General features: G+C 47.4%; 3 protein-coding genes across 4 annotated transcripts in view; 1 reads left to right on the forward strand and 2 right to left on the reverse strand.

Annotated features, from left to right (window-relative positions):
• Positions 1-4,189: 4,189 nt before the first annotated feature.
• LOC130477998 (lysozyme C-1-like) lies at positions 4,190-8,428 on the reverse strand. The gene is made up of 4 exons (XM_056850108.1): positions 8,260-8,428; positions 6,006-6,161; positions 5,327-5,405; positions 4,190-4,259 (listed from the first exon to the last, which is right to left on the reverse strand). The coding sequence occupies exons 1-4, from the start codon at positions 8,426-8,428 to the stop codon at positions 4,190-4,192; spliced, it is 474 nt and encodes a 157-aa protein (XP_056706086.1).
• The window catches only part of LOC130485889 (RNA-binding protein 3-like), a 37,209-nt gene continuing 21,602 nt past the window's right edge, over positions 7,740-23,346 (forward strand). For both annotated transcript variants that reach the window (XM_056859040.1, XM_056859047.1), the window contains exon 1: positions 7,740-7,747. The gene's annotated coding sequence lies outside the window, so the exon portion shown is untranslated. The remainder of the gene's footprint in view (positions 7,748-23,346) is intronic.
• Positions 12,464-15,652, reverse strand: LOC130478008 (sperm acrosome membrane-associated protein 3-like). Its single transcript, XM_056850121.1, has 4 exons — positions 15,514-15,652; positions 14,737-14,895; positions 13,642-13,720; positions 12,464-12,530 (listed from the first exon to the last, which is right to left on the reverse strand). Exons 1-4 carry the CDS (start codon positions 15,650-15,652, stop codon positions 12,464-12,466), a joined length of 444 nt encoding a protein of 147 aa, XP_056706099.1.

The raw sequence follows: 23,346 nt of genomic DNA on the forward strand, positions 1-23,346 counted from the left end.
GCAGGAGGATAATGCTGCTGCAGTCGTCTTAACATAAGAACATAAGAAAGGCCCTGCTGGATCAGACCAAGGCCCATCAAGTCCAGCAGTCTGTTCACACAGTGGCCAACCAGGTGCCTCTAGGAAACCACAAACAAGACAAGTGCAGCAGCACCATCCTGCCTGCGTTCCTCCGCACCCAAAATTATAGGCATGCTCCTCTGATACTAGAGAGAATAGGTATGCAGCATGACCAGTATCCATTCTAACTAATAGCCATGAATACCCCTCTACTCCATGAATATGTCCACTCCCCTCTTAAAGCCTCCAAGCTGGCAGCCATCACCACATCCTGGGGCAGGGAGTTCCACAATTTAACTATGTGTTGTGTGAAAAAATACTTCCTTTTATCTGTTTTGAATCTCTCGCCCTCCAGCTTTAGCAGATGACCCCGTGTTCTAGTATTATGGGAGAGGGAGAAAAGCTTTTCCCTGTCCACTGTCTCCAAACCATGCATAATTTTATAGACCTCTATCATGTCTCCCCTCAGCCACCTTCTTTCCAGGCTAAACAGCCCTAAGTGTCCTAACCGCTCCCCATAGGACAGTTGCTCTAGTCCCCTAATCGTTTTGGTTGCTCTTTTCTGCACCTTCTCAAGCTCTGTAATATCCTTTTTAGGTGTGGTGACCAAAACTGTACACAGTATTCCAAGTGTGGTCTCACCATAGATTTGTACAAGGATCGTATGATATCAGCAGTTTTATTTTCTATTCCTCGTCTAATTATGGCCAGCATGGAATTTGCCTTATTTACAGCAGCCGCACACTGGGTTGACATCTTCATTGAGCTATCCACTACCACCCCAAGATCCCTTTCTTGGTCTGTCGCTGCTCAATGATCCTGCATAAAAGACCTTAAAGTCCTATCGCAGCTTGGAATTCAAGCTGGCATATGTATCTGGGCATGAACTGCAGTGAGCCAAGAAGACATGTCTGACCCAATGGATAGCAAAGGGGTGCCTCAAAACAGATAAAAGGAAGTATTTTTTCATATGACACATAGTTAAATGGTGGAACTCCCTGCCCCAGGATGTGGTGATGACCGCCAACTTGGGAGTCTTGAAGAGGGGAGGGGACATGTTCATGGAGGAGAGGGCTATTCATGGCTACTAGTCAAAATGAATACTGGTCATGATGCATACCTATTCTCTCCAAGGATCAAAGGAGCATGCCTATTATATGAGGTGCTGTGGAACACAGGAAGGGTAATGCTGCTGCAGTCGCCTTGCTTGTGGGCTTCCTAGAGGCTTGTGGTCGGCCGCTGTGCGAACAGACTGCTGGGCCTGATGGGCCTTGGTCTGATCCAGCAGGGCCTTTCTCATGTTCTTATGAGTGTCAGACTATGATCTGGGAGACCCAGGTTGGAATCCCCACCAGTGTCAAGAATGCTCGCTGGGTGACCTTGAGCCTATCACGTGATCCCAGCCTAGCCTGCCTCACAGGGTTGTTGTTAGGAAAAAATGGAGGAGGAACCAGGTTAGCAGCTTTGGGAGCTCACTGGGGAGAAAGGTGGGGTAAATAAATAGATAAGCCTGCCAGGAAGAAGAAGAAGAGATGGTTTTTATATGCCGACTTTCTCTACCTTTGAAGGAGAATCAACCGGCTTACGATTGCCTTCCCTTCCCCTCCCCACAACAGACACCGTTGTGAGGTAGGTGGGGCTGAGAGAGTGTGACTGGCCCAAGGTCACCCAGGTGGCTTCAGTGGAGGAGTGGGGATACCAACCTGGTTCACCATATAAGAGTCCGTCGTTCTGAACCACTACACCACACTGGCTCTAAAGTTATGCCGGGCTTCACGATTAGGCATTTTATGGTTGGCTCCATATGGTTGGGAGAGCCAGCGTGGTGTAGTGGTTCAGAGCGGTAGTCTGGAGCGGTGGACTCTGATCTGGAGAACCCGGTTTGATTCCCCACTCCTCCCCATGAGCCGTGGACGCTAATCTGGTGAACTCGATTTGTTTCCCCACTCCTACACATGAAGCCAGCCGGGTGACCTTGGGCTAGTCACAGATCATCTCAGCCCCGCCTACCTCACAGGGTGTCTGTTGCGGGGAGGGGAAGAGAAGGCATTTGTAAGCCAGTTTCATTCTTCCTTAAGCGAAAGAGAAAGTCGGCATATAAAAACCAATTATTATTATTATTATTCTCCTGTAGCAGCCATTTTGTGGCTACACCCACTACCTGTGTTAAATGTTAAAAATTGCAAAGGTGCCCACAGGCGCAAAACTATTGCTCCGGTCCTTTTTGGGTTCTACCTGGGCACGCCATTCCTGCAAACGACCACTAGGTGGCAGCTCTGGACTATCAGATTGGTCTTCTGCCTGCTTGGCTCCCCTGTTGCTGCTTCCTTCCTCTGTCCTCTAACATCTGTATCTGTCTGTATCCGTTCTTGCATCTGCCTGCAAGAAATGTGACCTCGGCTTTGGATTCATACCTGGGTCGCAATCTCTTCCCATGCCAGCCTCTTCTTGCAATGCTTTTAACAGAGGCTGGATCACCAGCAACCAGCAAGGGATCACCTCCGGTGGTTGAGCGCGGGCCGTGGCTCGGTGGCAGAGCCTCTGCTTAGCACGCAGAAGGGCCTGCAATGCCTGTAATCATTATTATTATTTAACTGTATGCTTTTGTGTTCCGTCTGCATACCTGCTCTTAGGGAAATGCTCGGCCTAAAGTATAAGAGCTGGTTTGAAACACTATGCATTCATGTGCACACACATGAGGGCTTTGGGAAGGTGGCACCCGGGAGTCATGAGTCTGTAAATCAGGCTCTCTGTGTCTGGTACAGCCTTCCACCAATACATGGCCCAGAATTACCTATTGCTTAAGGAATGTTAAGTTTCGGTTCCCCGTCCCAGATCATGTAGCCACCTAAATCCCTGCCTCAACTTCCACTGATAGGCCTATGCTAATCCAAAGGTGTCCATCATTGGGTCTTTGTGGGTCTATGCTCTGTACTGCATATATTGTAACACCCCTGACCAGAGGTTATATTATATTATATATATATATTATATATATTATATATATATTATGACAATCCTTTGTTCTGGTGTGTGAATTTACCTGCTTGTTCTGGGGCAATCACACCCAACTGCATTTATTTTGCCCACAATAAACAGAGCGTTAATCTTCCAACCTCCGACTGTATTATTTATCATTGGCTACTAAGTAATACAGGAGCACTTCAGTCCCAGGTTCAATCCCCAGCATCTCCAGTTAAAAGATCTGGCAGTAGGAGATGTGAAAGACCTCTACCTATAGGGTTGCCAGCTCCGGGTTGGGAAATATCTGGAGATTTTTGGGAGGTGGAGCCTAAAGAAGGCGGGGTTTGGAGAAGGGAGGGGCTTCAATAACATAGAGTCCAATTGCCAAAGTGGCCATTTTCCACAGGTGAACTGTCAGCTGGAGATCAGTTGTAATAGCGGGAGATCTCCAGCCACCACCTGGAGGTTGGCAACCCTACCTACCTAAAACCCTGGAGAGCCACTGCCAGTCGACAATACTAAGGGTCTGATTCAGTATAAGCCAGCTTCATGTTTTCATATTTCTCAGCATGCAGTGAAAAGTATCAGCTATCTAAATATGATTATTAAACTCGCTATAAAAGCATAAGAACAGGCTGAGCTGGCAACCTCTGGAAGAACGCCGAACCCCCACAGTTTCTATTCCTTCGTGGATCGTGTCCCATCGTCCAGTCTGTGGTGTACACATGGGAACCCCCTCAAGGAGGAGCGGTGGCTCAGTGGAAGGGCCTCTGCTTGGCACGCAGAAGGTCCCGGGTTCAATCCCCGGCATCCCCATCTAAACGGACAGGGTAGCGGGTGATGTGAAAGACCTTTGCTTGGGACCCTGGAGAGCTGCTGCCAGTCTTAGGCAATACTCATCCCGATAGACCAATGATCTGATTCAGTAGAAGGCAGCTTCAGACAAAACAAGCAAACCAGCATAGGTGGAAAGGGAAGGTGGCCGTTCGGACCATATAAAATGCAGAATAATTAGGTCACATCTTCATTTTAACAGCAGGACTCCTCACCCCAAGAAACTGGAGGGGGGGGGAAATAACTTTTAAAATTAACATTTAGTTGTAAAAATCTGTATGGCTTATATATTTCAGCGGAGAGGACCGGCAAATGGTCGCTGTTGACCATTTCAGAGCTGACACTGTTTCACCCATTCCTCTAGGTTTTGGAGGTGTTCGCAGTGTGTTTTCCACTCATCCCTGCAGAAGAAGAAGAAGAAGAGTTAGTTTTTATATGCTGACTTTCTCTGCCACTTAAGGGAGACTCAAACAATCACCTTCCCTTCCCCTCCCAACAACAGACACCCAGTGAGGTAGGTGGGGCTGAGAGAGCTCGAAGAGAGCTGTGACTAGCCCAAGGATACCCAGCTGGCTTCACGTGTAGGAGTGGGGAAACAAATCTAGTTCACCAGATTAGCCTCCGCCGCTCATGGGGAGGAGTGGGGGAACCAAACCCGGTTCTCCAGATCGGAGTCCACCGCTCTTAACCACTACACCACGCTGGCTCTCAGAGAAAGTAAAGAAGTTACAAGGAACACACATATAGTCTTTGTACAGGGGACACCTGGGTTTTCCTTTATACGTGTGTTGGACAGTTCTCACATTATGTTCAACACGTGTATAGCTTAACATGGGACTGAAACCCCACGTTTATCCAGAAACGAGTCCCCGGTTTCATTTGTAATGCGAACATGCATTGGCTCTTTCTTAGACATAGGTGCAGGCACATACATGTGGGTTTTACTTGTGTTCACTGTAACATGTGAACTGGGCTGGAGAAGAAGGGAAATGGAGTCGCTACAATCATTATGCCTAAACAATTATTAAGTTTATCTGCATCTGTAGAAAATTTACATGCCATATCGGGACGGAGATGGTAGTGTTTTCTTAAGCAATAGCTTGGTTATAGAAAAGGGTTGCCAGCTCCGGGCTGGGAAATACCTGGAGATTTTGGGGGCGGAGCCTGAGGAGGGCAGGGTTTGGGGAGGGGAGGGACTTCAATGCCATAGAGTCCAATTGCCAAAGCGGCCATTTCCTCCAGGGCAATTGATCTCTATCAGCTGGAGATCAGTTGTAATAGTTGGAGATCTCCAGCTAGTACCTGGAGGTTGGCAACCCTAACTGGCCGTGTGCGGGGAACCCTCACAGCTTTCAAAGAGCACATCGAGGTAGAAAGCGTTGAGTAGTCCTACGGATCTACTGCCAGGGGGAGATGTGGACCCAGGAAGCTGCTGATCTGAACCGGACAACTTAGGATGTTCTCTTACCAAATGGCCATGCCTTGGGGATGTTTCACTATCCTCCTGACACAGCGGATATCATTTTCAATATCAGGAGTCAGCAACTCTAAGAGAAAGCACAAGAAAACACAGAAGGTCGAGACAGCCATTACTAGGGTTCCCAACCTCCAGATACTGGCTGGCGATCTCCTGCGATTATAACCGATCTCCAGCCGATAGAGATCAGTTGACCTGGAGAAAATGGCCACTTCGGCAATTGGACTCTATGGCATTGAAGTCCCTCCCCTCACCAAGCTCTGCCCTCCTCAGGCTCCACCCCAAAAACCTCCCGCCGGTTGTGAAGAGGGACCTGCCAACCCTACATAGAGCCCCCCCCTCCAAAGAAGTCATTTTCTCCTGGGGAACAGACAGATCTCTGTTGTCTGGAGATCAATTGGAATACCGGGTAGGGTTGCCAGGTCCCTCTTCACCCCCGGAAGGAGGTTTTTGGGGTGGAGCCTGAGGAAGGTGGGGTTTGGGGAGGGACTTCAATGCCATAGAGTCCAATTGCCAAAGAGGCCCTTTTCTCCAGGGGAACTGATCTCTATCGGCCAGAGATCAGTTGTAACAGCAGGAGATCTCCAGCCTAGAGATCAGTTGTAATAGCAGGAGATCTCCAGCCTAGTTGGCAATCCTCCCTAGGTCTGATTTGGAAAGCCCAACGGACCTTTGCAATCGACGTCGCACAAGTTGTCCGAATCGATAGCTTCATCGGCGCACCAAGTGCTGTTGATCTGAAAGATGCCGAAGTCTCTGGTGCCATCCTCGTTCTGAGCCACAGCTTCGGTGTCAAAGCCGCTCTCGAAAAAAGCCAAGCAGACCCCTGTTGGGAGAGGAATGGAAGATCTCTGACACGATCAGCACCAGTTAGGGTTGCCAGGTTTTTGGGGTGGAGCCTGAGGAGAGTGGGGTTTGGGGAGGGGAGGGACTTCAGTGCCATAGAGTCCAATTGCCAACACAGCCATTTATTCCAGGGGAAACTGATCTCTATCGCAGGAGATCTCCAGCTAATACCTGGAGGTTACAGTTATAAGAAACCAGTACCAAGGCTCCAAAAATGCATATATATATATATATATATATATATATATATATATATATATATATATATATATATATATATATATATATATATATATATATATAAAAAATTCAAACAATACACATACAAATACAATGTGATACTATGGAAAGGACAAACATATGTAACATCTACAAAAATTACCACATCCAAAGTGTAGAAATCCAAGGGGAAGCAAGACAAGCTGCAAACGGCCTATAACAAAAAAACCTGGTGGCCGAAAAACCTATAAGTCAACAGTGGATTTAACACGACGATGCGTTGACTGAGCTTGGATTACTTCTGATTATTCAGTCGTGCAGGTAATGTTGAAAAATATCAGTCCAGTATTGTTCAATGAAGCCACAAACAGGTGAGTGAAGCATCCAAAGGAAGCAAGTCCAGAACTTGGACCCGAGCGTGGACGTGGAAACAAAGGAAGGTACGTGTGACCTAGATTGTTTTTGACACGTTTCAGCCAATTCCTAAAATAGCTTCGCATGAACCGAGTTCAAAGCAGATACGTTTCAAGTGACCTTTCCAGATTCCTGTGAGGATCTCAAAAAGCGGATCACCTGGAGGTTGGCAACCCCGGTGCCAGTCCAGTGCTCCTAAACCCCAGATTCAGCCTCGAGAGCCACATATTAGTAAGCATCAATTTTACATTCCAAGATAACATAATGACTGTATTTCAATCTACCTTTCTGTAGTGTTGCAATGGCTTTTTTCGCTAATGCAATGAGGACTTGGTGGTGATGATGACTAGGGTTGCCAACCTCCAGGTGGTGGCTAGAGATCTCCCGCTATTACAACTGATCTCCAGGCAACAGTGGAAGAATTTTCTAACAGTTAGAGCGGTTCCTCAGTGGAACACGCTTCCTCGGGAGGTGGTAAGTGCTCCTTACCAGCATGGCATAGTGGTTAAGAGCAGTGGTTTGGAGCGGTGGATTCTGGTCTGGAGAACTGGGTTTGAGTCCCCATTCCTCCACATGAGGGGTGGAGGCTAATCAGGTGGACTGGATTTGTTTCCCCGATCCTACATACGAAGCCAGCTGGGTGACCTTGGGCTAGTCACAGCTATCTTAGAGCACTCTCAGCCCCACAGACCTCAAAGGGTGTCTGTTGTGGGGAGGGGGAGGGAAGGTGATTGTAAGCTGGTTTGAGTCTCCCTTAAGTGGTAGAGAAAGTCGGCATATAAAAACCTACTCTTCTTCTTCCATGGAGGTTTTCAAGCAGAGGCTAGATGGCCATCTGTCAGCAATGCTGATTCTATGACCTTAGGGAGGGCATCTTGGCCATCTTCTGGGCATGGAGAAGGGGTCACTGGGGGTGTGTGGGGGACGTAGTTGTGAATTTCCTGCATTGTGAAGGGGGTTGGACTAGATGACCCGGTAGTCCCTTCCAACTCTATGATTCTATAATAACTGTAATAAATCCTTGTAAGTGATCAGTTCACCTGGAGAAAATGGCCGCTTTGGCCATTGGACTCTATGGCATTGAAGTCCCCCCCCTCCCCAGGCTCCACCCCTAAAATCTCCAGGTATTTCCCAACCCAGAACTTGCAACCCTAACTATTGTCCCAATCCCAGCCTCAAACAACATTTGGAAACAAAGGGGTGCTCTTCATCACGGAGTAGGGTTGCCAACCTCCAGGTACTAGCTGGAGGTCTCTTGCTATTACAACTGATCTCCAGCCGCTAGAGATCAGTCCACCTGGAGAAAACAGCTGCTTTGGCCATTGGACTCTATGGCATTGAAGCACCTCCCCTCCCCAAACCCCACCCTCCTCAGGCTCCACCCCAAAAATCTCCCGCCGATAGCGAAGAGGGGCCTGGCAACCCTATCACGGAGCCATACTCACAATTAGCCAGGCTGTAATCCTCGTAGCCATCCAACCCATGGGCAGACAACCTTTTAGCCAACTCACAACGCTCATAGATCTTGGCTTGGAGGGCAACCACAAAGCAGGCGAGGAGGAGGAGGAAGAGGGGGGCTGGGAGAAGAGAGCCTTCATCCCTGCTTCTGGGCATGTGGCGAGGAGGAGGAAGTTTAGATCAAAGTCAGCGGACGGCTACCCTGGTGACTCCTGCAGAAAGAAGCAGAGGAACAGGTAATGTTGCCAGCTCAGGGTTGGGAAATACCTGGAGATTTGGGGGGTGGAGCCGCAGGAGGGCAGAGCTTGGGGAAGGGAGGGACTTCAATGCCACAGAGTTCACCTTCCAAAGCAACCATTTTCTCCAGGTGAACTGATATTTGTCACCTGGAGATCAGTTGTAATCGTGGGAGATCTCCAGCCACCACCTGGAGATTGGCAACCCTAGAAACAGGTAAGATGGCTCCATCAAGAGTCAAGATGGATGAAACCCTTTAATGATGGAGCATCTTCATTGCCCTCCTCATACGTACAAATTTTCTGCCCTGGGTCAAGCTGTTTTTTAAAAAAGCCTTGGTTCGACAAGGCTTTTTGACATGGTTCAGTTTTTAAAAAAATAAAAGCCAACTGTGCTTGGTACTAGCTGTAACCTTGAGGTTAGACTACTGTAGCCACTCTACTTGGGGCTGCCCTTGAAGACAATTTGGGGGTTTCCGAGAATCATAAATGTGGCTGCCCATTGATTGAGTAGAACAAAGAGCTAGAGCCACGGGGTCTTAAAACAATGTTATGGATTGCCTCAATAAGGTTGGATCCAGCCAGCTTTTGAAGTGGTGACAAAGGGAGGAAGGGCCACCCTTTGACCACCAAAAAAGGCTGTGCTCAGGAGCCATGAGGGACACTGACTATAATCAGGAAAGGGATTGGATGAGAGTGAGGGACAAAATTGGCTGGAACCAAGCCTTTCTAACCCAAGCTCTGTTTTAAGATGCTAGTTCTCACCCAAAAAGCCATTCATGGTGGTTGACTCACGTGCCTAAAGAACCATCTCTTCCTATATGAGCCCATTCAACAGCTTGGCTGTGCTCCTCTTACCGGACAGTGCTGGTTTTGATGTGTCCTAAAGTGATACAGTCTTCTCTAGTCAAAGCCTGGGTCTTCTCAGTTGTGGCCCCAGTTTTGTGAATTTCATGACCTGCCTCAGGAGGTCAGGAGAGGACCATCTCTAGCACTTTTGGTGGGGAGGTGTAATTTTGTTTGAGTGGGCATTTACTGCTGTTTTGGACCCAGTAACTGTAGAGATTTTGATGCTTTTAGCTGGGGGGTCAGTTTTTATTGTTATTTGTAGGGTTGCCAACCTCCAGGTAGTAGCTGGAGATCTCCTGCTATTGCAACTGATCTCCAGCCGACAGAGATAAGTTCCACTGGAGAAAATGGCTGCTTTGGCAATTGGGCTCTATGGCATTGAAGTCCCTCCCCTCTCCAAACCCCACCCTCCTCAGGCTCCGCCCCCAAAACCTCTCACGGGTGGCAAAGAGGGACCTGGCAACCCTAGTTCCCAGATCTGATGAGATCAGACTATCCTGAGCCATCCAGGTCGGAGCAAGAGACTAACAGAGGTGGTTTCCCATCACCTACCTCTGCATAGCAACCCGGGACTTATTTGGTGGTCTCCCATCCACGTAATAATCAAGGCTGGCCCTTATTAGCTTCTGAGATGTGATGAGATCAGGCTAGCCAGGGCCATCCAGGTCAAGGCAGTCTTGAACATAGTCAAGATTAAAATGCCTTCTACACATATATGGCGGGAGGCTCAAATGAGAATTAAAGTAAAAAAGGGAAAGATGTAAGAAAGAAATGTTTTAAAAGAAGCTTTTTTGATAAGCTAACGTAAATGAAAATAAGACTAAGAGCTATTGTGAAAGCACTGTGATGAAACCTAGTATAGAAACAAATCATTAGAAATTTATGCAATAAGTTCTACACATAGATGTCAAGTTTACTGATTGTTCCTTTATGTTGTAATAATAATAAATTCTTTTAATTTTTTTTAAAAAAAGATTAAAATGCCAACTCCCCAGCAGTTTGTTGCAAAACCATCTGTTGCGATTACCTTTTCAACTACCCTGCGAGACTACGATAAAGTCATCGACGCAATGCCGGCCCAAAATGCCACGTTGCCTTTATACCAGGTTGCCCCAGGTGGACCTCTGGGGGGCCAAAGGAGATCACCACTGAGCTCCCGGTGTGTTAACTAAAGGATGAGATCCCGCCAGGCTGGTCAGCACAGCACTTGTTGGTAAGGGAAAGGACCACTAGAAGCTCCAAGTCCAGAAGGGCCAGAGCGGCTTGTAGGTAGAGGATGCTTCTATGAGGTCCCGACCCCTTCCCTTCCATGGGCTTCTAGAACCTGGCAAGGAGGGTCTGTGACATCGGCCTTTGATGCATGGCTGCTTCCCTCGTGGTCACCCCTTCGATGACTTCAGGCCTTTGTTTTGCTTAAGCATGCTGTTTCCAACCGTCAGAGTTCGCCTCGTGTGGGTAGTGGTTAAGAGCGGTGGTTTGGTGCAGTGGTGTCCGATCTGGAGAACCGGGTTGGATTCCCCCGCTCCTCCCCATGAGCGGCGGAGGCTAATCTGGTGAACTGGCTTTGTTTCCCCACTCCTCCACACGAAGCCAGCTGGGTGACCTTGGGCTAGTCACAGCTCTCTCAGGCCCACCTACCTCCCAGGGTGTCTTTTGTGGGGAGGGGAAGGGAAGGGGATCGTAAGCCGGTTTGATTCTTCCTTAAGTGGGAGAGAAAGTCAGCATATAAAAATCAATTCTTTTTCTTCCTCCTCCTCCAGCTGTGAACAAGTCTTGTAACAGACAATACTAACATATTCAGCCTTATTTCGGTCCTTTCACAGTGGGGTCATCTGCCTCACCATGGTATGAAACTAGGGTTGCCAACTCCAGGTTAGGAAATTCCTGGAGATTTGGAGATGGAGGGTGGGGCTGGGGAGGGACCTCAGCGGGGTATAATGCCGTAGAGTCCCCCTCCAAATCGACCATTTTCTCCAGGGAACTGATCTCTGACATCTGGAGATCAGGTGTAACTCCAGATCTCCAGGCACAACCTGGACGTTGGCAACCCTATATAAAATTACTCTGTGCTCCTTATAGTGATGATGTGAGTTCACTGTTTTACCCATTTTAACTTTAAATACATCTGGATGACTAAGAGGTTGTGAAAGATATACTCCTATAGGAGCCTAAGATTATAACGGCAGCTCTGGCTGGAATATATATAAACAAATTTTAGACTTTTCACTTTACAGATCTCAGTTTACTCAGTCTAAGGATTACAGTTTTCTCTTATGTTGTACTTTCATAATGGCATAGAATTGTTTTATTCAGACCACTGAAGAAGGCTTCACGGCTGAAACGCGTTTGGTCTGAGCTGTGATAGTGTTGGTACATATTGTTAGACTAGGGTTGCCAACCTCCAGGTAATAGCAGGAGATCTCCTTCTATTACAACCAATCTCCAGCCGATAGAGGTCAGTTCCCCTGGAGAAAATGGCCGCTTTGGCCATTGGACTCTATGGCATTGAAGTCCCTCCCCTCCCCAAACCCCGCCCTCCTCAGGCTCCGCCCCAAAAACCTCCCGCCAATGGCAAAGAAGGACCTGGCAACCCTATGTTAGACTGTTGTAATTTTGTGTTTTCTGTTTATTTGGCCTGTTCAACACAGATACATAGAGGCCAGAACAGGGCTACACATCCGTTGGGTTTATTTATATGTATTTTGTGTTTGCATTAAATTTACTAAACAGTATTCACAAAATCTATTGTATCAATATTAGCCCTGGGTTTTCAAGTTGATTCCTTATCTTTTGGGTACCTTACCCTATATGAAACACAAAAAAAGTAAGTCCTGTGCATACATCTCCTACAGCGGTGAATTTTAATCAGGCTCATTTCCCTTCCAGGACGATCCTCTTCCCCTTCCCTAATCCCCATCAGACACACATTTTTTAAAAGATTCTTTCCAGGAAAGGAATGCATTTATTGAAATAACTTTGCGGCTTCCGTCAGGTTTGTTTTACTGCCAGGTCACGTCTAGAAGCAGCAGCCCGTGTCAGGTTTGGGGCTGGGTACCAGAAGATAAATCCCATGGCCGATTCCGCGGGATTACAGCAATCCAGTAATTCATTGGTCGCAGCCATTGAGCCAGTAATTCATATTTCTGCCCCGGCAATGATCTCTCCAGCCCATCCTAGGAAGAAAGAGGGAAAGAGAAATACACACAGCACTATTCTTGGGGAGCCACAGAGAAATTCAGTCTTATTGACGCCTTAGAGCATGCTAAACCCATCGAGGTATTCAGTCCTTTAGGATACAAAGTATCAAACATGTGGATGTATTTAGATTCTTGACGCCTTAATATGAGAGATCCACATCAGACCTATCATATTTCTGTTGATTGAATCGCCATAACACAATAAATGACTTTCATTTTTTGTGTTATGGCGATTCAATCAACAGAAATATGATAGGTCTGATGTGGATCTCTCATATTAAGGCGTCAAGAATCTAAATACATCCACATGTTTGATACTTTGTATCCTAAAGGACTGAATACCTCGATGGGTTTAGCATGCTATTTGTAACATAATATATGTAACAGCTGTCTCTTTAATTGAATTCAGTTTTTCTGTAATGTAAAATGTAACTGTCTCTTTAATGGTTGGTTCTTACATGTGACTGCACCATTTAAAATTAAGGGCAGTATCTTTGGTAAATTGCCAACGCAGAGAATGTTAATAACAGCCAGCGTGTGAGTATGATGCTCTATCTTCTCTCTATTTTCTCCCTTGTTTAAGCCAATTGCTAGCATATTCATGTTAATTATTATTTGTTAATTAGTATTATGTACTAATTTATGATATAGTGGTCCCTGAAGAAGGCGTTAATCGCTGAAACAGAAAGATCACCGGGCTTCTGTTGAGAACAACTGCACTACTGAATTGCTACTTTCAAGAAGCATATCTATGGAAGAAAGGGAGGTTGGCACCCCCTTTCATGGACTTACCTATAATACTATTATTTGTTTGTAACAAGGCATAGTCCTCTCTTTGGTGTTACTTTTAAGGCAATAATTAACAACACATGTTTTTGCCTACATACTATCAGTGGTGGATATGTTATTAAATACCACTACTTTATAATCATTGTGTCTAGCTTGTGAAGTGCTGTTTCTAGTTTGCTGAGTACCTGGAGGTTGGCAACCCTATGGATGGGGAAAATGTTAGGCTAGCAGAGGACGGGGTGGGCTAGGATGCTGTTCACACAGGCAAGGCTCCGAGGAAACGATCCTGCCTCCTTACCAGGCACCCAAGCCTTCAGATTCCACCACAGCTTTCTTCATACATTTGATGTCATCAATAATGTCATCAGTGAGCAAATCTAGCGGGGATGGAGGAAACAGCAACATTAAGAACCACACGATGCAGCAAAAATATATAAGCAATCAGTCAGGTTGCCAGGTCCCTCTTTGTCACCGGTGGGAGGTTTTGTGGGCGGAGCCTGAGGAGGGCAGGGTTTGGGGAGGGGAGGGACTTCAATGCCAGAGAGTCCAATTGGCAAAGCAGCCATTTTTTCCAGGTGAACTGATCTCTATCGGCTGGAGATCAGTTGTAATAGCAGGAGATCTTCTCCTGCAAGAGATCTCCAGCTAGTACCTGGAGGCTGGCAACCATATGGATACGGGATGTCCGGATAAGGGATTCTTTGAGTGGTTCCTCAGGGGAACAGGCTTCCTCAGGAGGTGGTAAGCTCTCCTTCCCTGGAGGTTTTTAAGAAGAGGATAGATGGCCATCTGTCAGCAATGTCAGAACAACTGGAAACATCTGCCTGCTCTTTGTAGCATGGCTTACACTATACTCTAAAGATTAATGTCGATGATCCTATTGTATCTGAATAACCTTGTAACAAACCACTCTTGAGTTCAAAATGGATATGACCAAAGATGACCCTCCCCATGTGCCTCTGCCAATATTTTTTAACAGTCAGAGCGGTTCCTCAGTGGAACAGGCTTCCTTGGGAGGTGGTGAGCTCTCCTTCCCTGGAGGTTTTTAAGCAGAGGCTAGATGGCCATTTGTCAGCAATGCTGATTCTATGACCTTAGACAGATGATGAGAGGGAGGGCATCTTGGCCATCTTCTGGGCATGGAGTAGGGGTCACTGGGGCAGTGTTGGGGGAGGTAGTTGGGAATTCCCTGCATTGTGCAGGGGGTTGGACTAGATGGCCCTGGTGGTCCCTTCCAACCCTTTGATTCTATGAATGGAGCAACTACACAGGGTGTCCCCACCAATTGCCTGTCATTGGACGGCCAAACTAGACTACAGGATTGCTGCCCCCAGAGGGAGGTTGCACATCATAGTTGAACTCATTGCAGCTGCCCGCTGGCAGAAACCCGTACCACGGCATGATATATTGCACTGGTCCTTCGTGGAGCTGTGGCGGTCAGAACACCAGAGACGGCTGTTGATCTGGAAGATGCCGTATTCCGAACTGCCGTCTGCATTGTGCGTCACTTTGGCTGTGTTGAAGCCACTCGCAAAGTACGCCAGGCAGACCCCTAAGGGGAGAGATCAATCCCACAGATTAATTGTCGATGCTAGATCTAGGGGAGGGGCTGTGGCTCAGAGGGAGAGCATCTGCTTGGCATGCAGAAGGGTCCCAGGTTCAATCCCCGGCATCTCCAGTTAAAGGGACCAGGAAAGTAGGCAATGTGAAAGACCCCCGCCTGAGACCCTGGAGAGCCGCTGAGCGGACAATACTGACTTTGACGGACCAAGGGTCTGATTCAGTATAAGGCAGCCTTGTGTGTTCATGTGTGTTGAAGGGTTCGTAAGAACATAAGAAAAGCCATGCTGGATCAGACCAAGGCCCATCAAGTCCAACGTGGTGCCTGTGGGATCCACGGTGGCCCCTCCAGGACTTCACCTGGCGGCCACCCAGCTTTTCAGAAAGAGGGTGGGACCATTGTAAGGCTTGGCTTCTTATTGGCTGCCCTCATCCAAATGAAAGGGCTTTTCTTGGCTTTCTTCGGTTCATTCCTGCTCTCACCTCCCCTTGCTTCACGCGAGCCTCCTACGGGCTGCTCAGGCCAGAGGAAATGAAGCCAAACGGTTTCCTACCCACAAACCACAGTAAGCAGATTGACCACCACCACCCCCGGGTGTGTGCCACTCACAGTCGGCCAAGCTGTAGCCCTCGTACCCTTCCAATCCTGAAAGCTGCAGCGTCGCGATCAGGGAACAGCGATTGAAGATCTTGCCCCGGGCTTTAACCAGAAGACAAGCGATAAGGGGTGATAGCAGCAGAACCTTCATCTCTGGAAGAAGGAGGAGGAGGAGGAGGGGTTGGCCTTTATATGGGGGTTTCTCCACCACTTAAGGAAGAATCAAAACGGCTTACAGTCTTTGGTCCCACTTTGGGAAATACCGCAGTTCTTCTCACAAGATAAGGGACGGTACAACTTGAGAAGGCTCTCCTGTGATTCTTTCAAACTCTTGTCAGGGTTGCTCCAGGCTGATCCTGCATGGAGCAAGGGTGTTGGACTAGATGGCCTGTACGGCCCCTTCCAACTATGTTTCCTCATGAGACTCGGCTTACAGGTCACATTCTTCCCACACCACTAGGTAACATGACCTTTCTGCCGACTCGATACCTACTACATCATCTACCCTCTAGCTTTGCAAATATTTTCCTTCTCTCAGCTGTACAGGGCCCAGTGTTACAAACAGCATGAAGAAGAAGAGTTGGTTTTTATATGGCAACTATCTCTGCCTCTTAAGGAAGAATCAAACTGCCTTACAATCTCCTTTCCTTCCTCTCCCCACAATAGACACGCTGCGAGGTAGGTGGGTCTGAGAGAGGCCTAAGAGAGCTGTGACTAGCCCAAGGTCACCCAGCTGGCTTCATGTGTAGGAGTGGGGAAACCAACCCAGCTCACCAGATTAGCATCCGCCACTGATGTGGAGGAATGGGGAATCAAACCCGGTTCTCCAGATTAGAGTCCGCTGCCCCAAACCACCGCTCTTAGCCACTACCTCACGCTGGCTCTCTCTTGCTCTTGCTATCCCTGTTGCAAAGGAATATGAAAAGGGGACTTATGGCGACCCCTTTTTGGGGTTTTCATGGCAAGAGACTAACAGAGGTGGTTTGCCAGTGCCTTCCTCTGCACAGCAACCCTGGACTTCCTTGGTGGTCTCCCATCCAAATACCAACCAGGGCTGACCCTGCTTAGCTTCTGAGATCTGACGAGATCAGGCTAGCCTGGGCCATCCAGGTCAGGGCTGGATTTTGAAGATCTAGATCTTAAAGCCAGGTGGAAAAACTTGTCCCCCCCCCCCGCAATTTTCCCCCCAGAAAAAAAAAACTGAAATATTGGGGGGAATACAATTATATGCAATACTTGCTTTCCTATCAAGCCTGAACTAATTTTACCGCTTTAACAACAAAGCAAGAAAATATTGGATAATGATGCGTGACGAAATGCAAAAGATCTTCAAAATTAAGTTTGTGAGGGATTCGAAAAGCAGGTTATGAAATGTTTTACAAAGTAAAATTTCAAAAACACATAATGAATTGTTTAGGTATATGATGACAGCCGCAAGAGTGGTAAATGCAGCAAAATGGAAAGCAGAGAAATGCCCAGATTTCGAGGAATGGATCAATAAGCCAAAAAAATACACAGCTATGGCAAAACTGACATCTTTTCTATATAACAGGTCAATTTCAGAATTTCGGGGGAAATGGAATGGTTTTTTTCAATTACATAGCTAGAAATTTGGAACATAACTGAATTAAATCTTGATTAAATGAGAGAGATTTAAGTAATAATTAAGTGATAAATGTGTTAACAGATAAGGAAAAACAGGTGGTAAACAAAGAGTAATGTAATTCAACCAAGTTGATATTAGAGTTGTAATTTTGAACAGCAAGTTTCATGTATATTTCAGTACTGAGCTTATGTTTTAAGGTTTTTATGTTTGTTCAAATTTAAAAAAAAAACTCCAAAAAAGGAAATGGTCAACTTGGTCTACCAGTATACCTCGGGTGGGTAAAGTTAGGGTTGCCAGCCTCCAGGTACTAGCTGGAGATCTCCTGCTATTACAACTGATCTCCAGCCGATAGAGATCAGTTCACCTGAAGAAAATGGCTGCTTTGGCAATTGGACTCTATGGCATTGAAGTCCCTCCCCTCCCCAAACCCCACTCTCCTCAGGCTCCACCCCAAAAACCTCCCGTCAGTGGTGAAGAGGAACCTGGCAATCCTAGGTACAGTCCAAGCCAGTTTCAATTGAGCATAGTAAGCTCATCCTGTTTTAACCTGCTACTATACTGTTTTAGATTGTAATGGCCTACGGCCTTATACAATAAACTTGACTTGACTTACTAGTAAGCTCATAGCATAGACATGACTTGGGAGTAGGGTTGCTAGGTCCCTCTTCGCCAGGTTTTTGGGGCGGAGCCTGAGGAGGGCAGGGTTTGGGGAGGGAGTCCAATGGCCAAAGGGGCCATTTTCTCCAGGTGAACTGATCTCTATCGGCTGGAGATCAGTTGTAATAGCGGGAGATCTCCAGCTAGTACCTAGAGGTTGGCAACTCTACTTGGGAGTCATCTTTTCATTCAGGGTGCTGCATTTCCATCTACAGATGCCTTGTAGCGGAGACTAACAGAGCATGGCTCCTACCTTCACCTCAAGTCGGCTTGAACCTCTCCAAGGCCCCAACAAAGTTCTCAACCAGCCAAAGCTACACCCAACAAGCACATCCCACCCAGAGGCAGAACTTCTCCTGGATTCTAGAACCTCATCTCTGAGGTCGTCCTGTGACATCACAGCCTGTCACGGACTCAGGTCCAGTCCACGTGCTACCATTGCCTGGTGGGGGATGGCCTTCCTGGCCTGAGGTTTGGGAGGGGCAGGACCTCAATGGGGTATAATGCTACAGATAAGGTAGCCAACCTGCAGGTGGTTGGAACAAACAAAGGCTCAGTGCTGTGAAGATAATTGGAGTAACCCAAACCGCACCAAATACAATTTTTAGAAATATGCAAAGTTTATATAAGGAACGTTGGGCTGCTATTTTGAACAGATGCTCAATCTCCAGATATTTCCCAACCCAGAGCTGGCATGCTTACCGTGAAGGGCTTCAGAGGTCGTAACCAGGGCCTTGAATTAAACTCACAAGTTATGCTAAAGGAGAAGGAGGCTAGCAATCAGAAATCTTGGATTCTTCTCTGAGCCATGCAAACGGACTGGAGCCCTTCGATCGGGCGGTTTTCATTGAGTTCAGATCTGGGATCAATGCGGTGGTCAAGATTTAACTATGACTTTTAAAAGCTTATTGACATGTGGAGAGCAAGGGGGGGACATCCTTAGCGGCCATCTGCCGCCCCCGCCCCCGCACGGACCTAATGCCATGTCCTGAGGGCACAACCTCGCCTCTGCCCATAACGTTCTCAGTTAAGAATAATGAGGACTGCCCGCCAGGACTCGGAGGAATTCTTAGCAATCACAGGGGCCTTAATCGCATTAAGAACGATCGAAGGGCAATCAACACAGCGGCCCGGTCGATGGACAATTTCAAGCCCCTCAGCTCTCCCTTCTACTCGTTTCCCAGCGGCTGAAATATGGGGAGGGGGGAAAGGACACCGGCCGTAAGCAGAAGCACTACCCAAGACAAATTACCCAAGGTTCCTAGCATCCCACAGAGGTACACTGCCTCCGAACGTGGAGGTTCTATTGAGCTATTACAGCAAACAGCTGTCGATCAGAACTGTCCTCCATGAATTTGCCAAATCCTTTGTGAAAGCCGTCAAAGGCCTGGTCTACACACATGCAGCAGAACGAGGTGGTAGAACCTTAAGATGACATAATGGGGAGGGGCCGTGGCTCGGTGGCAGAGCATCTGCTTGGCATGCAGAAGTTCCCAAGTTCAGTCCCTGGCATCTCCAGTTAAAGGGACTAGGCAGGCAGGTGATGTGAAAGATCCCTGCCTGAGACCCTGGAGAGCCGCTGCCGGTCTGAGTAGACAATACTGACTTTGATGGACCAAGGGTCGGATTCAGTAGAAGGCAGCTTCATGTGTTCATGTGTTCAATGCCCACAAGGTAGGTGTAGGATAAAGGTAAAGGTAGCCCCCTGTGCAAGCACTGGGTCATTACTGACCCATGGGGTGATGTCAAAATCCCGACGTTTACTAGGCAGACTACATTTTATGGGGTGGTTTGCCATTGTCTTCCCCAGTCATCCACACTTTACCTCTAGCAAGATGGGTACTCATTTTACTGACCTCAGAAGGGTGGAAGGCTGAGTCAACCTTGAGCCGGCGACCTGAAACGGACTTCCATTGGGATCAAATTCAGGTCATGACCAGAGCTTTTGACTGCAGTATTGCAGCTTAACACTCTGTGCCACGGGGCTCAGTATTAATGTTCCTCCATGAACAGCTCCCTGCAAATTAAAAAAATAAAAGCACATTAGACCATTCTAGCTTTGCATGCTGTGATAGTTTCCCACTTCCCCTACTAATGTAGGTGAACTTGGAAAAACGTAATTCCCACCCCCAGCAGAATGAAGTGGTATCATCCCTTTTACAACCTGATCATTCTTCTGCCTCGTTCTGCAGCCTGAGCAAGCGCCTATCGCCAAAACTTGTTCCGGTTAATTCTATCCTGTTAGTTCACCATGAAATACTTTTTTTTCCTTTTAGTTTATGAAGTACTTGTTATGAAGCATGAATTTCCTGCATTGCGCAGGGGTTGGACTAGATGACCCTGGTGGTCCCTTCCAACCCTATATGATTCTGTGATTCTCCTTAGAGTTGCAAACTCCGGGGTCAGAAATACCTGGAGATTGGAGGGTGGAGCCTGGGAGAGTGGAGTTTAGGGAGGGGAGGGACCTTGGGAATAAACAAACAAGCGATTTATGTAGTCTGGAGATAGATCATGATGGGTAGCCGTGTTAGTCTGTCAATAGCAGTAGAAAAGAGCAAGAGTCCAGTAGCACCTTCAAGACTAACAAAACCTCTGGCAGGGTATGAGCTTTTGTGAGCCACGGCACACTTCTGAAGAAGTGAGCTGTGGCTCAGGAAAGCTCACACGCTGCCAGAAACGTTGTTAGTCTTTAAGGTGCTACTGGACTCTTGCTCTTTTCAACATGTAACCTGGAGATCCGTTGTAATTCCGGTAGATCTCTAGCCCCAACCTGGAGGTTGGCAACCCTAACTTTCTCTGCGAGAATTACCTTCCTGAGTATTGTGTTAGTCGGCTGCATCCCCTACCAGGGGTGGGGAACGTCAGGCCCGGTGGCCGTTTAAGGCCCGCGAAATCATTCGGTCTGGCCCTTCATGGGTCTTGGCAGATCTCTAGCTCGGAAGGATCTAAGACTGGCGATCCGCCCTCTGCTGCCTGCTTGGGGCTTGGTCGGCTAATTTTTAAGTTGATAATTTCGTATGGCCCGCGGATGATGTTATAAATATCCAGACGGCCCTTGGTGGGAAAAAGGTCCCCCACCCCAAATTTTTGTGAAAGGGAAAAAACCGTTGTCTTTTTGCAACGGTGCTGAAAGTTCGGATTCTGGGATTCGGTTTCCGCAGGGGGGAAGTCGCAGGACCGAGAGGCCAAAAAGCGCCCTCCTGTCTCACAGCCCTCTGAGCTGCAGATGGGACCGGGGCTGATTCGCACATTACAGAGGACACAGGCTGGGTGAAGGGACCCCACGCTCTGTCTCGTGGATCAGTCACCCGTGAGTTGTGGCTTCTCCTCGCTTTCCCAGCACCCGCTGCCCACTTCGGATTGTGACTGTGGCCTGTGTGGAGAAGCTGGGTGGGGGAGCCGAAGCCCCTTCTTCACGCATGCTGCAGGAACGATACCGATCGGGTGCCAGGCGTGCAGGAGCGGAGGAGAACCCGCAACTCACGGGTGACTCTCACACAGGACACAGGATGGGGGCTGCTACAACAGCGGCAAGATTGCTCTTCGCAGCAAAATGGAAAGGGGCAGAAATCCCAGGGAAAAAAGACTGCCATTTCCACCAGTTCAAACATTTTTGAAAATGTTTGAACTGGTGGAAATGGCAAAACTTACAGCCATTTTAAATCAAAAAGACAATGCACGATTTACGGGGGAATGGGAGGCTTGGATGAAATATTGTGAATATGAATCAGGACTGGGGAAAATGGAAGATTACCTTTTAATCTGATCTAAATGATACTATTAATATTAAGAATTATAATTAATTATATTAATAGGATATGTTATATGAAATTTAACTGAGTTATAAGAATAATTAAGATCAGACCAATCACGACGGGTTAGAATACTTTATTAAGAGGCGAACGGAGGTGATGGGGAAGTCGAAGAATTTTCCGTTATTTGGTAGTTTATAACGTATATAAGAAATTATAACAACATCTAGTTAGGATTTAGAATTACATGTTACCATTATTGTTGTTTGTTCATATGGAAAATTTGTATTATAAAATCCAATAAAATTAAAAAAAAAAAAAAAAAGGACACAGAATGGGGACCCTGGACCCAACTTAAGTGTACTCCGTAACAAGTACCACAGGAAGAGGCGGCCAGAAACCACCCCAATGTACATCGTTCTCCACAACATCCTTTCTGTTTTCCTGCTCAAATGCAAGCATGTGCTTAAAAAGCACAGGCATGGCCTAAGATTTTGGTGGGGCAGGGCTGCCGACAGTGTGGGCGCCGTTTTCTTCGGGGAATGAACTGTCTTTGCTATTGCGGTTGGGACACTCGGCATCCATTCTAGCACCTTGAGCGCATTACATTATTGCTTGGTTTAGCCTATTTGTACAAGTTAGTGGCCTTTGGCCGAATTGCGCATCTTCTTGCCTTAATTTTAGGCAAAAGCCGGTCAGGCTTGTAAAATTGTGCATCCTTTTCGTTTTAAGTTTAGGTAATAGCCGGTTTTTAAAAAAAAGGCAAAGGTCCCCTGTGCAAGCACCGGGTCATTCCTGACCCATGGGGAGACGTCACATCCTGACGTTTATTACGTAGACTTTGTTTTACGGGGTGGTTTGCCAGTGCCTTCCCCAGTCGTCTTCCCTTTACCTCCAGCAAGCTGGGTACTCATTTTACCGACCTCAGAAGGACGGAAGGCTGAGTCCACCTTGAGCGGGCTACCTGAAACCAACTTCCATTGGGATTGAACTCAGGTCGTGAGCAGAGCTTGGACTGCAGTACTACAGCTTACCACTCTGCGCCACGTGTCTCCTTCAAATAGCCGGTTAGGCTTTGGTTAATTTCTCAGTTGTTGTTAGTGTTGTTACTTGCATATGTTTCTGCGTGTTATTGTAGGATTTATAGTGGTGAATTACAGTTATTTGGTGAATTGAATAGTACAGTTTTATTGCATAAATTTGGATAAGTGGATATTGTGTTCATTTATAGAGCCCATCGGGCAGTTTTTTTCCCCATTAACACACACACAGTAGCTGGAGATCTCCTGCGATTACAAATGATCTCCAGCCGATAGAGATCAGTTCCCCTGGAGAAAAGGGCCGCTTGGGCAACTGGACTCTTGGGTGACGAAATACCTTGAACCAGCTCTGCTTCCTCCACAGCCAACGCCAAGCCAGCTTTGGAATCTGCCCCACCTGCCAGACCAGTTTGCGACCGGCTTTCTCTTTTGTCCCTCCGGCTTTTCTCTTAAGCTCTACAATTTGCTCCAAAAGTCCAACAAGGAAAGCCCGGGAAAACAACAAGCAATGGCCTCGGATGACCCCCGTGTTAGGGCTACCAACCTCCAGGTGGGGACTGGAGATCTCCTGGAATTACAACTGATCTCCAGACTGAGAACCGGCGCGGTGTAGTGGGTAAGAGCAGCAGACTCTAATATGGAGAACCGAGCTTGATTCCCCACTCCTCCATATGAGTGGCGGACTCGAATCTGGAGGACCAGGTTCAATTCCCTACCCCTGTACATGAAGCCTACTGAGTGACCTTGGGCTAGTCACAGTTCTCTCCAAACTCTCTCAGCCATACCTACC

Source organism: Euleptes europaea, chromosome 1 (assembly GCF_029931775.1).
Source record: "Euleptes europaea isolate rEulEur1 chromosome 1, rEulEur1.hap1, whole genome shotgun sequence".
Taxonomy (NCBI): Eukaryota; Metazoa; Chordata; class Lepidosauria; order Squamata; family Sphaerodactylidae; genus Euleptes; species Euleptes europaea.

Coding starts and splice junctions, on each gene's coding strand:
- LOC130477998 (XM_056850108.1), bottom strand. CDS start 8,428: ATGCCCAGAAGCAGGGATGAAGGCTCTCTTCTCCCAGCCCCCCTCTTC. Junction 6,162..8,259: donor GGATTACAGCCTGGCTAATT/GTGAGTATGGCT, acceptor CTCTCCCAACAG/GGGTCTGCTTGGCTTTTTTC. Junction 4,260..5,326: donor CCCCAAGGCATGGCCATTTG/GTAAGAGAACAT, acceptor CTTCTTCTGCAG/GGATGAGTGGAAAACACACT.
- LOC130478008 (XM_056850121.1), bottom strand. CDS start 15,652: ATGAAGGTTCTGCTGCTATCACCCCTTATCGCTTGTCTTCTGGTTAAA. Junction 14,896..15,513: donor GGGCTACAGCTTGGCCGACT/GTGAGTGGCACA, acceptor CTCTCCCCTTAG/GGGTCTGCCTGGCGTACTTT. Junction 12,531..13,641: donor TCTGAAGGCTTGGGTGCCTG/GTAAGGAGGCAG, acceptor CTTTCTTCCTAG/GATGGGCTGGAGAGATCATT.